Below are 18,068 nucleotides of genomic sequence, written 5' to 3' on the forward strand. Positions count from 1 at the left end.
GGCATCATTTGTTCTTTTCTGTTTTCTTCACAGGTCAGTATGGCTGCATTGTCAGTGTTCTTCACATTCAGCAGCAATCAGTTAGCATAGGAAGGCTCTCTGAATAGGCATGATAAGCATTTTCATATCCTTACAGCTGCCGTGTCTGGCTTTGCCAGATTCACTAGGCCCATCATTGCGCGCTGTAGTAACTTGGACATTGACAAGCAGGAAGTATCTTAGCTTATTATTGTGCATTACATTTTTAAAATACAGTTGTTTATATTTGAAAGGTAGTTCTTGCTCATCTGGAGTAGTACACAACAAATTTGAGGAAGTGAGAGCTGAAATAATTGCAAGCAGATAGTAACATAGAGCCTTTAAAAGTCAGACTATTAAAGTTACCATTCTCTTTTTGCACCATTCATTAGCTGACCACAGACAATATATTTCATGACCTGAAGGAAATAAATATATACGGCCTTGTGTTTCCCCAGTTTGCATGGAAAAAGAAAACTACACAGATGATGAGTAGCACTTGAGCAGTACTTACATGGAGCAAACAGTTCATGGTACTACAAATTCTACTCCCTTTCACTTTTTTGTATGTTTTTAAAAGGCAATGTCTGGCAATGGGTCTGAGTTTATAACAAGGTAATAATGGAAGATAGCTGTTTCCAAAGAACACGTATGAATATCTCACTCTCCTTGTCTTATCATCAGATAATAGTATTGCCACAGTAAGGTGCTTTATTCCTTCAAATAAAAAAACCCCTGTTTTGTCAGGATACTGACTGACCTTTTACTTCTGTGAGAGGTGTGTATCTGGCATTCCAAGCTAAATTAAGAGAATTGTCTGCTTTTCCCAGTATCTGAAAAGTAACATAGGATTTTGACAAGAAACATCTTTTCATGTTCTTTTTAGAAAAGGAAAAATACAGATTTTGGCAGTTAATGTTTTTGAACTAACTCTTTGGCAAGAATAATTTGAGGTTTTTCTCATATCAATCTAGTAAACTCAGTGTCTTAGACAAACTTTAGACATCAAATACAGAAAAAAATAATGGATATATCTCTTCCCATGCTTTTTAATTTCTCTTCCCTAGGTTATAATCTTCTAGGGAGGAAGAAGATACCACAGATCAATTTTATGTATTGTCTCACTACATCAAGAATAATGAAAATTTATCAGAACTGTTTGAATGTAATACTATTTGTACAAGATTGATTTGAAAATTGAGAAATAAAGCAGGTACAGACTGTACAAAATCAGAGAAGGCACCTGTCTAGTGCAATGAGAGTAATTCTTTGGGGCTTTTATCTAGTCTTGTTGCTTTGCCAATGATGCCTGAGTGAGTTGCTCTGGACAGGGTGCAGTTTCTGCAAGAGAACAAGCAGCTGTCAGTTGTCGTCAGCTGAGCTGGTTAGTAACACACTGAGGTCACAGAAGAATATTGAAGTGAATTAGAAAATTAACTCAGAAGACTCTTAAGAAAGCAAAGGGGAGAATTTTAGCTTTATGACAGGTGAAATTCTTGGTAGTTTAATTACTAGTCATATTCAGTTCATAAATTATGAATTGAATGTTTACGAAATATCTGCGGCCAGTTCTTATCTTTCATACTGTTTTAGAGGACATTCCGGTTGCTCATTTCAAAAAGTGCATTAAACAAAGTGGATCTGAGTTGCATGCTTTACAGGTATTATCATATAGAATATAAAATTAGGGAACATAGAAGCAGTGCACATGTCCCGCAAGGCAATTATCGTGGAAGTTACTGCTTGTTAGCTACTATTAGTGTTGTTCAGAGAAGAAATCTGATAAATCTGCTCATGTCGTCCTACTGATTTCATGCAGTCGTTTAAGAGTCTTAAGACAACATTTTCCTGAAGGAAAATAATTCTGCTTTCTTTGCTTTGTGCTGGCACAAGCACTTGAGTCTACACACTGAACATGTTTGGGGATCTGATACGACTTAAAACTTGTTTCTTGCTGATTAAGGATTAGCTCTGGTCTTGGATTTTCTCAAGGTCTTAATAGCCCTTTCTCCATAAATGTTAGTTAAAAGATGATAGAGAACGAACATTAGGAAAATGGCTGTGCAGAGTACAAGTGAAGCTACTAGTAAGCACAGAATCACAACTTCTTTAAACTGTCAGAAGTGTCAGTAATGCTGAAAAAAGAAAAGAGAATACTATACTCTTTATGGGAGTTTGATTTAGACTTTTTTATCAATGAAGATGTAATTCAATATTATGGACTACTGCAACCCATAGGAGTGGTATAACTCCTTACTTGGAAGCACTGGATAAAATCCTTTTCACTTCACTTTCAGTCCTTGTTCTTTAAAGCATATTAAAAACTTGCACTGCAGAGAGAAATTGAGAAAGCTGTTCCTTCTCAGTTTGTGCAAAGCTGTTCTTTCCACCATGGAGTTGCATGTGGAACAATAAAAGAATGACAATGTTGCCATACCCTTAAATTGGAGGAGACAGAAAGACAGGGCAGTGAGTTGGGGTCATCTCTACCCTGTGTATCTTGGTCTGTTGTGGGAGCTGGCAATGGTCTTGTTTTGGGATTTTTTTTCCCAGAGTGTTGGAAATTGTGAGCAATAAAGACTTGGGATGTTTGCCTATGCAAGAAACTAGAATTACTGATTTAAATGATCTGTATACTGTGCTGCTTCTTCCAGATACTTCTCAGGTTTTCTGTTTTGAAACCGTGATGACACCTCATAACGAGAGGGGCAATGAAGTCATTGAATTCACAGTACTGCCTCAAGGATCTTGATCAGAACTGGTGTTTTGTGGGGAAGGGCAGGTTGTATGCCATGTGAAGAGTTGAATATCTATCATTATATCATCTAACATGGGAAAAAAAAATCCAAGAGCTAGAAGTGGTTTTCTTTTAAATGAAAGCCAAGACTTCTGTGGGCTGTAGGCACGTGGATCAGGCTCCAGGGTCAATTTTCTGGCCTGGATCAGTGTATTGGGACCTGGTTTTGCATATATTTTTGTGCACATGCATATACAGGAGGATGTTGATGTCATCTTCAGCACAAAATTAGCTCTGTTCTACTAACAGATACCGCTGTCTTGATAAATACCTCTTTCTGAGATATTCTGTGTTTTACGTAATCATAAGCCTCTATTTCAAGTCTAGATCTTCAAGAAAATACAAACAGTGACAAAATAAATATTTTCACAAGCTGCTAATTCTTAAATCAAAGCATGTTTTATAATAAAATATAAGTGCTCTGATAATAGATTTTACATGAAGTTGGAAATTTATCAGGATACCAAAAGTTGGGGTGGCTTTTGATTTAGATGGTCAACCAAAAGTTTTTATTCAAGTGTGAAGTGTTATGACATCACAAATTAAATACTAAATAGTCACATTTTAAACTAATGTCTACCTTATGTTCTTGCAGTTGCTGGCAGTGTGATGTAAATAATCAAAACTCCTTTAACTTTTGTGGTGCTAGTACTTATTAAACCTGCAAGAGCTATTCCTGTACTGAACTACTTGCTGGTCACATTGAGAGGTGGAAAAATGTCAGGGTTTTTTTATTTAAAAATTACAGATTAGTTTTGATTCCAGGCAGTTTGAAGTGAAAGGTTGTGAGCTTGGCTTACATGCTTCACTGATACACTCAGTATTTAACTGTGTTTGAATGGGAATAAAAACAACATCAAAACTTAAAAAAAAAAAAAAAGTGTCACTGAACACCTTAGGGTTTCACACCCTCCTTGATAACTATTTTTATAATTATGTAATATTATTTAGCTTAGCTATTTAGATAATATGAGGATTTGATGGGTTTGTGTTGTTTAAGAGTATAGGTGTTAACCTTCATATTCTGTGGCTGGTGTCTGTGGGTTTACACACACAATAAATGTGAAGAGTCTTGCCTCTTTTTTTTGTTGGGATTTAAATTACCTTACTTTCTGCCACACTGAGGGGAAACACAACAGTCTTATCTGAGAAAGGAGGAGCATTGGTGTAGCTACTCTAATATGAAGCATGAAGTTTTGTTTGAATTCATGCAACAGTTTGGCAATAATTCCCGTGCATACTAAGTAGCACAACTCCAGAACATACCAAATTTGATAGGAGTCAATGAGAAAAGTTATAAATTGTAAATTCTCTCATGCTATTGTAAATGCTTTATTCTTCTTATCCCCACTATCAATAAATAAATCATCTCCTCCATCCACCAAAAAAGTATACAGTTTTTCAAATTATATAAATTATTCCCTGTTTGGTTTGTCTTATTCTAATACTGCTGAACTTAAACTTCTTATACACCATAGAGTGTACATTTTGCTATATACAATTTTCAGATGCCACAAAGCTGAGTTTTGAACTTCACTCACGTGGTATGATAGCCAAAAATGTTCACCATGTATGTTAGCCAATGTGGTTGTCTTTGGTTTTTCAGAGTAATTGGTAATGTGGAATTTAGAAAAGGAATAGTTTTCTTACAGAGGAACCATAAGACTCAAGTAAGTCTGTTTGAGTTGTTACAGAAATACTTTACAGATAACACACCTTAAGACTGCCATCTCTGAAACTATGTTAATTTCTTAAATTTACTTATATCCGCTTTAGTTATATAGCTTATTGGTCCAATTTGTTTTTTCAGGTAACAAGAAAAATTGTTTGGTTTGAGAACAACAAAATTATCATAGTCCCAAAGCAAGAAAAATATAACTGAAAGGAGATTTGTCTTAATATGATAGTCTGGGTATGTATTTGCACATATGTGAATTGCATTTATATTTATTTAAGACAGAGAAACTTCTTTATCCTTGAAGTGTTGCTAGAGGTTATGCCCCTGCCCCATCCAGTTCAGTATTTGGGTATGTGAAGGAGACTTCACCTAGTCTTTTTTTTTCTAGGAGATTTGTTGAGACAAAGTGTTCCAGAGTCATTGCTGCAGTACCTTAGTTCCTTTGCTCAGACTGCTACATCCTCCATCATCACTACTGGCAACCTTTGTTGACATTCAGTTCTTGGCATTTTCCACTAACAAACCTCATGTAGATGGGCTTTCTACCCAGGGGTGGAATCTAACAGACCTTGACCGCACACTCACGGTTGCAGCATGCTGCCTGGTGACATTGTGCATAAGCTGTTCTTGAATACCTGTTTGATGTAGGTGCTCTTTGTATATGAGTATGTATATGCCTTCAGTTTGCAGGTAGTCTCCCATTCAAAATGTTTCTTGTTCTGAATGATCCCTCACAATCTCCATGCAGACCCATTATGGCTGTACATTATTCCTGGCATAGCATATTAAACCACATTACCGTGATAGGCCTAATCTACCGTGCTGCAGTCCATACTTCGGGGTTGTTGACATTCCAAGGCATTTAGCAGAGTTTAGTAAGCAATGTCAGCTTCTTTTCTCCTGATCTTGTCTTTAGGATGTCTTTGTTCTGGATCAAGTTATGGTATATGTCTTCTTCCCTTCAGTCCCTTTAATCCTAAGCATCCAACTCTAAACCAGTCCGGAGTAGTCAGTGGAACCTGATTTGACTGAAGTAGTTACAGTGTCAGGTTCATTAGGGCATACAGCATCTCTTTGCATCTTCCTCTATATGATGATACTGAACTCAGGATCTCCAATTCATTTTCATTTGCTCATGATCCATCTAAAGATACAAGCTGTGAATGGCTCTGGTCATTAGACCGTACCTGCCTTCTTCACAGGGGAGAATCTTAAGCCAAGAAAAAGGTTCTTAAATCATGTGCATGGTTGATATGGGAGACCTGCTTCACTGATTTTCTTATGTTAGCCTCTTTCTTGACTGTAGCCTTCACTTTCTTTTGAAATTTCTGTTGGTGTTAACAGAATTGTAGCCATCCTTCACCACCTTTGAATAAAGCCTGCCCTGTTTTCTTGAATAAGACCCTTTGATGGTTCCTGTGAAAACAGCTGCTCTTTTGGATCAGCTGGTTATTGACTGGTACTGGAGGAGTGGGTAGTGGGGTTGTGCTAACTGAAGGGGAGCCCTGGCTTTGTGGGAGCATGCTCCACATGAACATGAAGTGGCAGTGATCTCACTGAGAAGTGCCGTCACTCCGGAACCTGGCTGTTCGCGTGGAGCTCAGTCATCACTTAGCTACCTCTGCCGCTGTGGAAGTTGACTTCATGGAGGGTGTTCTTGCAGCCACTCTTTGTGTACAGCTCCTAAAGGCTCATCTCCAGGTAACTTGATTGTATCAGGCATGTTGTTTGGACTCTTCTCCTGTGTGAATGTGCTTGAGGAACGTCACTGAAGTAGAGGTTTTGCTCGTTACTGGAGTGGTTTGAGAGGTGCAGCTTGCCTGTGTGACCGCTGTCTGTCACTTTCCCTGCCTCTTAGTCCGTTGGGCTTAGCAGGGAATGGCAATGGCAGTCCGAGGCACGTTCTAATGTATTCAAGTAAGCTTGCCTGATAACCTACAGGGGTAAGAATCTGATCCTAAGAGCTGAAGAAACATGTAGGTGTGGACTGTACACGTGAAACTCCAGTTAATAGTAAATAATGCCTTCTTTTAGTATGAAACATATTTTTAACACAGCTTTGGTATTGCAAGGCTAGTTTTATCAAGGAAGGTTGCTTGGTATAATTTTTGAAAGTAGAAAAGCATCCTCTGGTGGGTGCATTGCTACCGCAACATTCATGTAAGCGTTCTAATAAAGATTGAAAAAGAGAAAGTGTATTGTTTGAATATTACCCTGGCTAAATATTTTCTACAATTTAAATCACAGATATAATACTTACTGATTTTTATTGTACAAATTGAAATTATTCCGTTTTTTTGAGCATTCTTGACTGCATAAGCTGCTGCTGAAATAAAATGCCCGTTTCAGTCTCACAGAGGAATGAAACTTTGCTGCTGTGCTCTGAATACAGTACTTGGCTTGATTAACAAGCATGTCCTGACTAGGGAGATAAATAACTTAATGAGGCCCAGGGCTGGGGGTAAAATTCTTTCTTTTTATGGTTGTAAGCAGAGCACAACAATGATTCATTAAGCAAAGCAGAATGAATTTGATTTTCTTTGTACAGTGGCAGTGCTGCATAGTCTGGGGACATCCAGACAAGGAAATCTGTCATACTGATGAATACTTTTGAAGGGTGTGGTGGGCATAAGTGCTTAATATACTTCATGTAAAGGCTTGGAAGTGGCTGATCTATATATACGAGATAAAAATAGCACTATTTAATGCTGAAATTAGTGCCACTATGTTATAGTGCAAACTTGTCTGCTTGCTTTATACAGTGAGTTTGCATCTGTACACGATGCTTTTAAAGGACAGTATTGGTAGTAACAGTTCACCAAGGTACCAAATGTTTTTTGTGAGGTGGTGGATTCTGAGAATTTGCCAATGTGTTGATTATATCTACTTTTATTTTGGTTTTGGTTAACTACTACTAAACCTCATATTTTCAAAATTAAAATTTATTTGCTTCAATTTATCCTTATTAATCTGGACGTGAATTGGAGTAGTGTTGGCTGGGTTTTCATAGGTTCTGCAAGTGCTTTTGTAGTTCTTTCCCAATCCAATTTTCCGATATTAATGACTACATGATACTTCTGTAAAGTTCCTAATTATCTGGAAGATTTCCAGCTGGGTTCTGTCATAACAGGCCTGTGATCTTCAGTATCCTCCCTTGTGCAGATCAGATGGTGATACTACCTAGCTGGAGGCTTTTTAGCATGTTGACTACCTGGAAGGCCTCTCTTTCCTGCCCCATGAAATTTGAGAACTTCTGATCTGGTTGTTACAGGTCTCTGTGGTCACTTGTCATGGCTTGCTTTATGAATTGGTCTCTCCCTACGGGCGTAGCTGGTTTCTTCTTTAGGTTCTAGGTGTTGCTGTCTGTCTTTGCAATGCCTGGTGAGTATCCTCTTGATAATTTTTCAGTCACGCTTCTCAGATGACCAATTGCTTAGTTACATCTCCCCGTTTCCTTCTCCTTCCTCAGCCCCTTTCTTCTTCCCTCTCCTGCTCAAATCCACACTTCGAGACTTTCAGGATACGTTGTCCTGGCTTGGTAGCCAACGTTGAAATGTCCTTCACTTGTCAAAGCTTCTTGCAGACTTCTGAAGAAGACGCTAGTAAAGGTAGATGGGCCACACATTCAAAATGGGATTTACATCAAGTCTTTAATGGGTAAACCTAGTGTTTCTGGTATTAAACCAGATTCATGACTTCATGTATCAACTTCCTAAATATAAATTTATCTTACTGGCAGAAGCTATTTGGCAGATTTACGATGGCCAAGCCAGCTCTAGCAAGTTTGGACAATCAGCTGGTTAAAACTGAATGGCAGTTTATGCAACCTGTTACTGCCTTGGTCTGATATGTTAGCTACCACTTGTTTGTTTGTGGGGTGTTTTTTTAAATATTTGATCTAAAAGGAGAAATATGTTGTTTCAAATTAGTCAGGAAAGTAATTCATGATGACAGCATTAGCTTTAACTCAGATTATGAAGCTGACTCCCTGTTTGAGCTAGGTGGCATTCCAAGCTCATGCAGAGAATTTTCCCAGCATATTTAAGAATCCATATGAACTGTAAACTATGCTGAATGTTTTATTACCATGCTTGTCCCTCTTTTATTCATGTCACCAGCAACTTGTTTTCACGTTTCCCCTTTGCAGGGAGAATTGTTTCTTTTAAGCGAGTGTAAAATTGGTTATGCTGTAATATGCATTTAACGAAAAGCGATTGTGTGGTGTTTTATCCAGTGCAAAAATAAAAGTCATACCCAAGCACTTAAAAGAAGGAAAAGTTTATTCCTTAAGGAAAAAGGATTATACAAGTATGCTTATTTTACATTTTCTATAGTACTGTATTGTGCAAGGTGCTGCATTGATTGCTCTGCCTTATTCTTAACAAGAAACAACATCAAGTTAAATAGAAAGGGGTTTCTTCTGAAAGTCTATGGCATTCATGTAAACCTGAAGCTTGTCCTGTTTCTTCTTTTAATGTGAATACTTCTATCAGCTGGATGAGGGGAAGAAGTCACTGCCTGTTCTGTCCAACATATTGCTTCAAGACCCAAAGGGTGAAGGATGTAAAGTATACTTTCATAGGCTGTTTTTCCTTCAGCTTTACCGTTTTACCTCTACCATCCTTAAACAATGTCATCTATGACAAATAAGTAGCTGAAATCATAGTACATTTGGTTATGCGAGTATTTGGGCAGAGGGAGACTTTTTACTGGAGTTTCTTTCAAGATTCTTTGAAGCAGACTCCTCTGTTCTGCTCTGATTATTCTAGTGCATTGATCAAAATTGCCAAATGGTACCAAAATAGATGTTTGCTATCACTGTTAGCTTGTTTATCCAGTCCTCCTTTGTTGCTTCTTTCATGCTTTTGCTGTATTTTACTCGTCCTTGATTTCTCTGACATGACCTGTGGTGCTTTTTTGCTGCTGTTAGGAAAGCATCAGATTGGGTGTTACAGTAAAACAGACAATATTCCAGTCGGGTTCAAGGTTCCAGTAGGGAGCACTAGATGCTGCAGAAGCATCTTCTGTTGCAGCAAAAAGGTAGAGTATGTAACTTCTTTAAAGGTGACTGTGTATTAAGACCTCCTTTAAAACCAAAATAGGTTTTAATGCAACAGTTTGCCAAAAACTCCGTATTTCTTACCTGTTGTGTCCTTGACTGGGTTACCTTTGGTCTGTCTTTTGTCTGCGCTATAACCTGGCAGCGGTATTGTGACTGCGAATAACCACATTAAACAGTTTTCTGATTCAGTTTAATATAACTGTCAATTTTTATTCAGAGGGTTTATTTTGGACACTGCCAAATATAAGAATTTTAAGTATGTTCTTAATGGTACCGCTAGCTAACTCGGTACAGATATCTAACGTAGATAGGGCAATGCTGAATTTAACTTACACTAAACGTAGTAGAGTTGAAGACAGGAATAAACCTAGTTTTGTTTTGTCTTGTCTTTTATTGTGACTGACCTGCCTTTCCTGAAGAATTAATGTTAGGTTTTCTTACTTTCTAATACATAAAGCCAGAGACAACTTGCTCAAAGTCCAATTTTATCATTTGAGCTGCATAATATCCGAGACATGGCAAGTCTGTTAAGATTTTTACTTTTGCATATTAAAAATTAAACAAAATTTTAGCATTTGTATGGTAAAATGAGTTGAGAACCACTCTGTTCTGTTTTTTGTTCAGGTATGTGGGGGATTCTGTAGCAGAAGAGCTTTATTGTCCAGAGGGCTCTGAACCAATATTGTCAAAGTTAACAGCTGATGTTAATAAAAAGGGGAACTGTGACTTTTGCTAAATGGCCTTGACAGTATGAGCTATGTAAAATGCTTTCACACTGACAAAGCTGATTTTCTTCTGTGATGAAATAGCTGGTTCTGCAGATGAGGGGATAGCAGCAGATGTTTTTCTGCCTGACATCAGCGAAGCCTTGGACTTTGTCTCTCATAGTATCCTTAGAACAAATCCATGAAATAGTCCACTTATCCAGGCAATATAATAAGGTGGCTGAACTGTGGGTCTCAAAGACTTGTGCCTGGTAGTATGAAGTGCAGATGGCAGCTGGCTACATATGGCATCCTATCAAGGCTTGACACTGGAGCAAATACTCTCTTTATTAGCGAACTGGATGAGGGGACAGAGTGCATCCTCAGCACGTTTGCAGATGATGCCGAATTGCTGGGAGCAGTCAATGCACAGGAGGTCAGGGAGGCTATTGAGAGGGACCTCAACAGCCTGGGGGAATGGGCTGACCTGTAGTTCAGCTAAGGCGAGCACAAAGCCATGCATGTGGGAGGGAGTAGCCCCATGCCCTAGAGACTGGGGGCTGGTGGCTGGGGAGCAGCTCTGCGGAGCCAGCAGCGTGCCTTTGCAGCAGAGTGCCAGCTACACCTTCAGCTGTGTTAGCAAGAGTGTGGCCGGCAAGCTGAGGAAGAAATGATCCCTTTATTAAGTGCCCGTGGGACTGCATCTAGGTACTGGGGGAGGGGGGGTGGGAATCACAATAAATGGTAGTCAAACACAGAAACAGGTTGCCCACAGAGGCTATGGAGTCTTTGTCCTTCGGGTTACTCACAGTTCCATCAGACGTTACTCCGAACAACTTAGCCTAATGGCCCTGCTTTGAGCAGGGTGTCATACAACCTAAATTGCTGCCTGTTACTCTGAGCTTTCTGCCTGTTACAACCCCAAGAACGAAGCAGTAAAATTGATCATCTTAATATGACAGTCTGGAACCTGCAGCAGTTTGTTTTGCAATCTGTTAAGCTGCCTCAGGCTTGAAAGCAGAGATCCAAGGGGACATGGTTTGGATGCTGGCAGGAGAACCTTACTAGCTACTCTGCCTTAATGTGCAGCTGAGTCTGAGTCCCCTGGCCCTAACTGCAATGAACAGAAGCCTTTTGTACTGTGGGTGGTGGTGGTGATTCTGTCACTCTCATCAGTTTTATTTTGGAATCACTGTTTGTAGGTGTTCATGTGGCAAGTAGGAAAACAACTTTTTCACTAATGAGTTTTTGGTGTATAAATGGTGTCTTTAAAATCCATAGTTCATACTCCTTTCAGGACTATGTAAAAAGTGATATCCTAAAGATACCTGTATCAGCAAGGTGGCAAGAGAGAAGAAATGTAAAACTGTTCCTAAAAGTAGAGAAGTTAAAATAAAGGCTAATACTTTCAAATTTACTTGCTTTAGAAGCTGAACTGTCGAGGTGAATGTCTAAAAAATGAGTTTTCAGTCCCTTAATTATGAATTTCTGAAAAAAAAGTTAAGTATGTATGTTCCCAGATATGGTCTTCAGGTTTCTATATTTGGAAAATATGAAGGTAAAATGAATTGTGTGGTGATACCATAAGGGGGAAGTGTCACTCATAACATTTTTATATCATCAGAGAATGATTGTGTGTGGAGTTTAAGTTCCAGTTGTTAATGAAACAATAAATTTTAAGGAAAGAAGGCATGCTTTGAGAACATTTAATTCATATTAAGAAGATAGATGTAATCATTAAGAAGGATAGTCTACTAGTTAGGAGTATAAAACTAAAAACTTACATTTGTTCCTGAATTTTGGGGTTGTTTTTTTCCTTTTCCTAAACAGACATTGCTGGAATATGCAGAAAAGTGGAAAACATCAGAAGACCCTCTGCCCCTGTTAGAGGTGTATACAGTGGCTATCCGAAGTTATGTTAAAGCACGACCTTATCTTACCTCTGAGTGTGAAAATGTAGCCTTTGTGCTTGAACGTTTAGCACTGTGAGTATGTTTTTCAGTTACTAAAACCAATCTGTATGGTATTAACTTTTCACTGCCTAAATGCTTTTCCAATCCAGTTCACGATCTATAGAAATTCTACATAGGTTGGGAAGCACCTTCCTTCCTCATGGTGAATGCTCTTATGTGAGAATGTCTTTGGTTGTTGGAAATCGGGCAGTCTTGAGGACTCCTGATCTAGGACAAGCCAACATCCCTGGCTTGAAACACTTTGCTACTGTTGATCTGCATACAATCTGGAAGTGCATCAATTTACACAGGCTGTTACAGGGTTGGACTTGAATGATAAATCCAATTTTTTTCAAAATCAGTGTCTTTCAGAGAGTTTGCTTTTACAGTTTCCTCAAGAGTGTCCATGACCTTCTTTTCTTTATATGTTCAAAGAAAGCAAAGTGTTTTGTGACTTTGGCATTTCAAACAAATAACTATTTGGATATAAAAATAAAGAATTGTTGATTATACATTTTAAAAGCCAAAAATTGCCTTGAATAATATTCCCATTTGACTTCCAGAAGCTGTATTGAACTTCTACTGTGTCTGCCTCTTGATTTACCTGAAAATAAATGGGAAGAATTTCAGGCTTTTGTACAGGTGAGTTTGATTCATGAAATGAAGACTTAGTAGCTTTTAAGAATGATTTGGAAACCTAGGGATATTAAGTATGTAGCATGTCTGAAGACTTGTTTCTTGGTAGCTGATAAAGACCAAGGCCTTCAGCTGGAAATCCTATGTACTCTGCAGTAATTGCTGTCAGTCATATAATTTGTCTGTCATAGTTCATGTAGCAGCTGTGCAGAAAAAAATATTTTCAGCTACTTGAAAGAAAGCTCATGTTTTAAAAGATACTTGTCTATTAACATTGTTAGAAATTAAATAATATATAAGTCATTCTTTACTATTTATTGTTGTACATTTGAGACTTACTATGAATGAAAGAGCTACCAATACTGCAGGATTGTTAGATCTTCCATGGGGCACTAGCTGGTTAAGGGTTAGGGCTCTGCTTTAAAGGAAGGTGTTGAAACAAGTTCAGCTCCTCAATATTTATCAGAAATATGTAGTGGGAGGTCCTGCCTACAGCTAAAAAAAAAAAGTGGGGTTTAGGGCGAAGGCAGGAATAATAGTGAAAAAGACCAGGTACAGTTACCTCAGGATTCTTGGCCAGATAACATAGGAAGATGCAAGGCTGATTTTTAGAGTGGATTTTGACTAGCAACTGCCTGATGTAAATCAATTCTGAAGAGGTGTGTTTGGTGCCAGGAGGTTCCACAGCCTTCAGAGCAGGTGGAAAAGTAAAAGAAAAGTGAGAAGAGAGAGAGAGATGAGCCCTTTCTTTTTTTTAAGGACCAGCGTTAGTTGTGCATTGCTACTTAAGCCATAGATTTTTGCAGGTATTTAGTTTACTCCCAAACATACATCTGCTTTCAGAATTTATGCTAGTATCTAAATGCAGTAGAAACTATTTTAATTGATTTTAAGAATCCAGCCTCCCTTCATCATATTTGCATAGAACCATGCAGTGAGGTCTCACAGCTTAAATCTTTCACCTTACAAAAATATTTTTTCAGTGTCTCCAGTGCATAAAAATTGAGCTGCTGAAAAGTCTGAAAAGAGTTTAGGCAGCTGGTGCCAGACCAATATGTGGACCAGAGAAGTTGCTCATCCATTTTTAAAAGGGAGGCCTATTTCCAAATTTAGATTCAGAAATTTAACAAGTAGCCATGTTAATAACTCTCAAGGCAAGTTTGAGGCACTCAGTTGTTTTGGTTTCTCAGCCTAAATCTTAGGTGACAGAGGCATAAGTAAAACCTATATAGTCTGAATATTAAGATTGTTTTGTTATACATTTAACTCTTTATCTGGTAAGGGGGGTTTTTTGACATAAGGTATAAAGGAGTATAAAAGACACATATTCTTAATATCTTTTTTAAACAATACTTTGTTTTGTAAAATATATTCTTCAGGTGGCTCATAAAAACTTGATGGAAAATGGCAGCCGGGAACTGCACATTTTAACTACACTTACACAAGAGAAGGGGGTGTGGAAGAACCCAGTGTTGTGTGCTATTCTTTCCCAGGAACAGTTGGATCCAGATAAAGGTAAAATTTAAAACTGTGATTGGGATAAAATATGCCTCATTTTTATAATACATTGAAATATTATTATGATATATGGAAGTCTTGTTGAATATAGTTTATGTGATAATTTATAAGCTATATAAATAAATATACTGTAGCATTTTCTGAATTAAGACAGTATGTTCCTAGGAATATACAAAGAATTTATGTTGGTATTTTGCATAAAACGTAATCATACCTGGAGATCTCTTGCCATTTTCTTTATAAGCTGTGTGAAGGGAGATTACATACAGGCTATTTTACAATGGGGTAAGTTCAGTACTGGTATGCAAAAATTACTAGACATAAAAAATACTTTTTTTTTTTTAATGAGAATGGCATTTACTCAGTTATGAAAAGCAAAGAGGGCCATTACGAAACATTCATTTAGACCGGAGTTCTGAGAATGGCTAAAAGTAGTTGCACAGGGAAGAGTATATGATCAGCAGAGGTTTACAATGATATTTTCCTGATGTATTATTTCCATTGTTCATGATTTGCAATTCAGAAGTGGTATCCTTGTGTTAATAAGTCTTAGCTGGTTTTTTGATTCTTTGCCTAATTGGTTTTAGAATCTGTATGAAGTGTCACACCTAAGCGTCTGTGGCAGAGTTACACAGTTCTCATGTCAAGTAAAGTAGTTCCTCTTACTGTCTGCCTCCTTTTAGTCTGATGCCTGCTTCTCTCATGTGATACTCTCTATTTATTAAAAAGTAAGCTATTCTCGTGTCTTTTAATGAATGCATCATAAGATATGATTCAATAGACTGCTGTCATATCCCATCTTCTCTCTTCTGTAGTGTCTATTCCCTACCATCTTCTGGCTTTACTGTCCCATTCCTCATATGGGGGACAAAAGGTTTATTCAGCAGTCAACATGTAGGTGCACTGATTTTCTGCTTTTTTCTGCATTCCTTTCATAGTATTTCCTAACATTAGACTTGCTTCTTGACTGAGCGTTGAACCAATGTTTTCTTAAAACTGTCTGGTTTAGTCCCAATTTCTTTCATGAGGAGTAGTACCTCTTTCAGCATTAGGATTTTCCCCTAACACACAGCCTATTTTTCTGTATGCACAGTTAGGATTGCATTTTTTCCCAATGAAAATCACTTTGGGGTTTTTATCAACATTTTAGTTTTGTCTGTCATGCTACGTTATGGAGTGCAGTCCTCTTCAGTCTTTTACTGTTGGCATGTTTTTACTACCCTGCTTTTATCAGCACGTTTCATCACTTTGTTCTCTACCCCCCTTTCCCAAATATTTATAAAAATGCTGGACAGCAGAGGTCCTGGTACAGATCCTCAGGGAACCCACTGAGAGTTTGTTTTCTTTTTTCTTTTCTTCTTTTAATGGATAATTTGTCTGTATAAAGATCTTCTTTTTGCTACCAAGGTAGTTTGGTATCTTTAGGGGTTTTGAGGGACTTCTTTTAATGCCTTTAGAAAATTAATTGGATCTCCTTTATTCATATTATCACAACTCCCTCAGATAAGTCCAGTAAATGTATAATGTGATTTGTTATTTTTTATAAAAGTCGTGCTTACTCTTCCACAAGATTAGCATTTTGCTGCTTCTTTTAATAATTTATTATGCTTCTAATACAGATTTTGGATTGGTATGTGGTTCTCAGAGTCCCCCAGAGTACTCTTTTACTAGCTTCATATCAACCACCTTCTAGTCCTCTTAGCAGTAAGGTACTTCCAAGAGGGAGGTTTAATTACTATTTGACTTGCCTTTTACTTTACTTGCCTATTTGGGGGTTTTTTAAGAACTTCCTCATGAATCTGATTTTGATGACTATTTATTTTATCAGTGTTTTCCTGCAAAGTTTTTTACGGACATTTCAGGATTCCTTTTACTCCTGAATGTTTATTTAAGGATGCTTCTGCCTTGCACTTGACTGACTGACTCCTGTTACAGTTATTACTTGTATCAGTGGCAAGATTGTCATACTACATATCCATATTTTTGTTACTCAGTTGACACGCTGTTCTCTAGCTATTGTCATCGTCTGTAATACTGGATTGTTTTGTGTCATCTTCTTGCTAATTTGAAGGATATTTTAGTAATTTGAAGGATATTTTAGTAATACCAAAACTCCATTGCCCAGAGATCTGGCTTTCTTGTCTGTAATCCAACACTCCCACTAGCTACCACTTACCCTCTTTCAGTGGACAGCTGTCTCTCAGCAGTCTTCAACCTTAACTCCAATATAACACTCTCTGGAATATTTGTAAACTTTGCTTACAGGATTTTGGTTTTGTTCTTAATGTTGCCTTTACCATTTGCTATTTCAGAAGTTCCCAAGTATTTAAGTAGTCAGCTTGTTACACTGGGATGTTATCATTTGACAGATTTGGTCAATTTGGTCTTTGAGTAATGGTTAGTGTAAACATTTATCTGTTGGAGATAAAAAACCTAGTTGAGAATGGAGGTGTTTTTCCTAATATCATCCTCTTAAGCTTTTGTTGCCTGTATTTGTTTCAGTTATTTCTTCATGTTTGTTTTATTTTATTTCAGTCTTGGTAGTCTCAATTATGACCTATTCAGAATAATTATAACCTATTCAGAGTCTTTCACATAACCAGATATCTGCTGAATTTTAGGTCTGTGATTATCTCTTCTTGAAGGCCTCTGTTGTTGACTCCAGAAGGTCAGTTTGCCTCTTTGCGTCTCCTGTAGGAAGCACAACTAGGTGTCTGTTTCATCTCGGAGACAGATCCTTTTGAATTCCTCTATTTTAAAATTGTACAAACTCAGGACAGAGTGTGAGAGAAGTTAATTTTCTCTGACCACACAGCACAGCTGGTTTGTTCTGACTACAGCCAAGCAAATACAGGCTTGTCTGAACTGAACTACTCTCTTGCTCTCCTAGTTTTGGGAATGGACTGTTGCATGGGTTCCACCTAAATATGAGCAGGAAGTACTCATTTCCTAAGATGTTAGGGAGACTGTTCTCAGAGTGCCATGTCATTAAGTAATTTCCCTACTCCTGACTGCCTTGGGCACAGCTCAGTTTTCTGATGAATGTATTTCTGTAAGGATTCATGCACTGAGCTCAAAAAACATAGAGGATGGATAGCCAGTTGTTTGAAGCACTGGCAAGAATGGCATGCCTGTCACTGATTTCTTTGGTGCTGACGGGTATTACTGCATTACTACAAGATGTTCATACAGTACTATGATATAAAATAGTAAAATCTGTCTTGAACTGTACTGCAGCAACTACATACATACAGTAGATACAGATTTGTGTGTGTGTACATATAAAATATTTTCACAGTGGAAAGAGTTTCCGGTCACTTGATTTGTCACTTGCTTGGGTGACAAACATTGGCATTGCCCTGTTTTTTTAGCCCATCTCTGACCACGAATGTTGGTAAATCTGGCTTAAGTTACCAGATTCTGTGCAATAGATGTCACCAAATAAAAGAGAATCTCCTTTTGGGAACTATTGTAATGCTGATACCCCACTTGAGTTGTTTCTGAAGAAAATTTATCTCTCTCCCTTGCAAGTGGAACATCAGCATTGTCCCTTGGGTCTGTGCTTGTTCCCACAATGCTAATCTGTTTTGTATAGAAGACTAGCCTGGAAATGGGAATTTGGATTCGTAATGAGCTAGGGAATATATTTTTTTTTTTCTTATTCTTGACTGGTGACTCCAAAGAGAATTTATTTGCAGAAACT

The 18,068-nt window shown here is 37.8% G+C and overlaps 1 protein-coding gene across 1 annotated transcript in view; it reads left to right on the forward strand.

The window, feature by feature from the left end:
- The window catches only part of ZNF292 (zinc finger protein 292), a 58,009-nt gene that overhangs the window by 18,271 nt on the left and 21,670 nt on the right, over positions 1-18,068 (forward strand). The window contains exons 2-4 of the mRNA XM_075498320.1: positions 12,090-12,244; positions 12,775-12,853; positions 14,227-14,362. Of these exons, the coding sequence (XP_075354435.1) occupies positions 12,090-12,244; positions 12,775-12,853; positions 14,227-14,362 (370 nt within the window). The remainder of the gene's footprint in view (positions 1-12,089; positions 12,245-12,774; positions 12,854-14,226; positions 14,363-18,068) is intronic.

This window comes from Mycteria americana, chromosome 3 (assembly GCF_035582795.1).
Source record: "Mycteria americana isolate JAX WOST 10 ecotype Jacksonville Zoo and Gardens chromosome 3, USCA_MyAme_1.0, whole genome shotgun sequence".
Taxonomy (NCBI): domain Eukaryota; kingdom Metazoa; phylum Chordata; class Aves; order Ciconiiformes; family Ciconiidae; genus Mycteria; species Mycteria americana.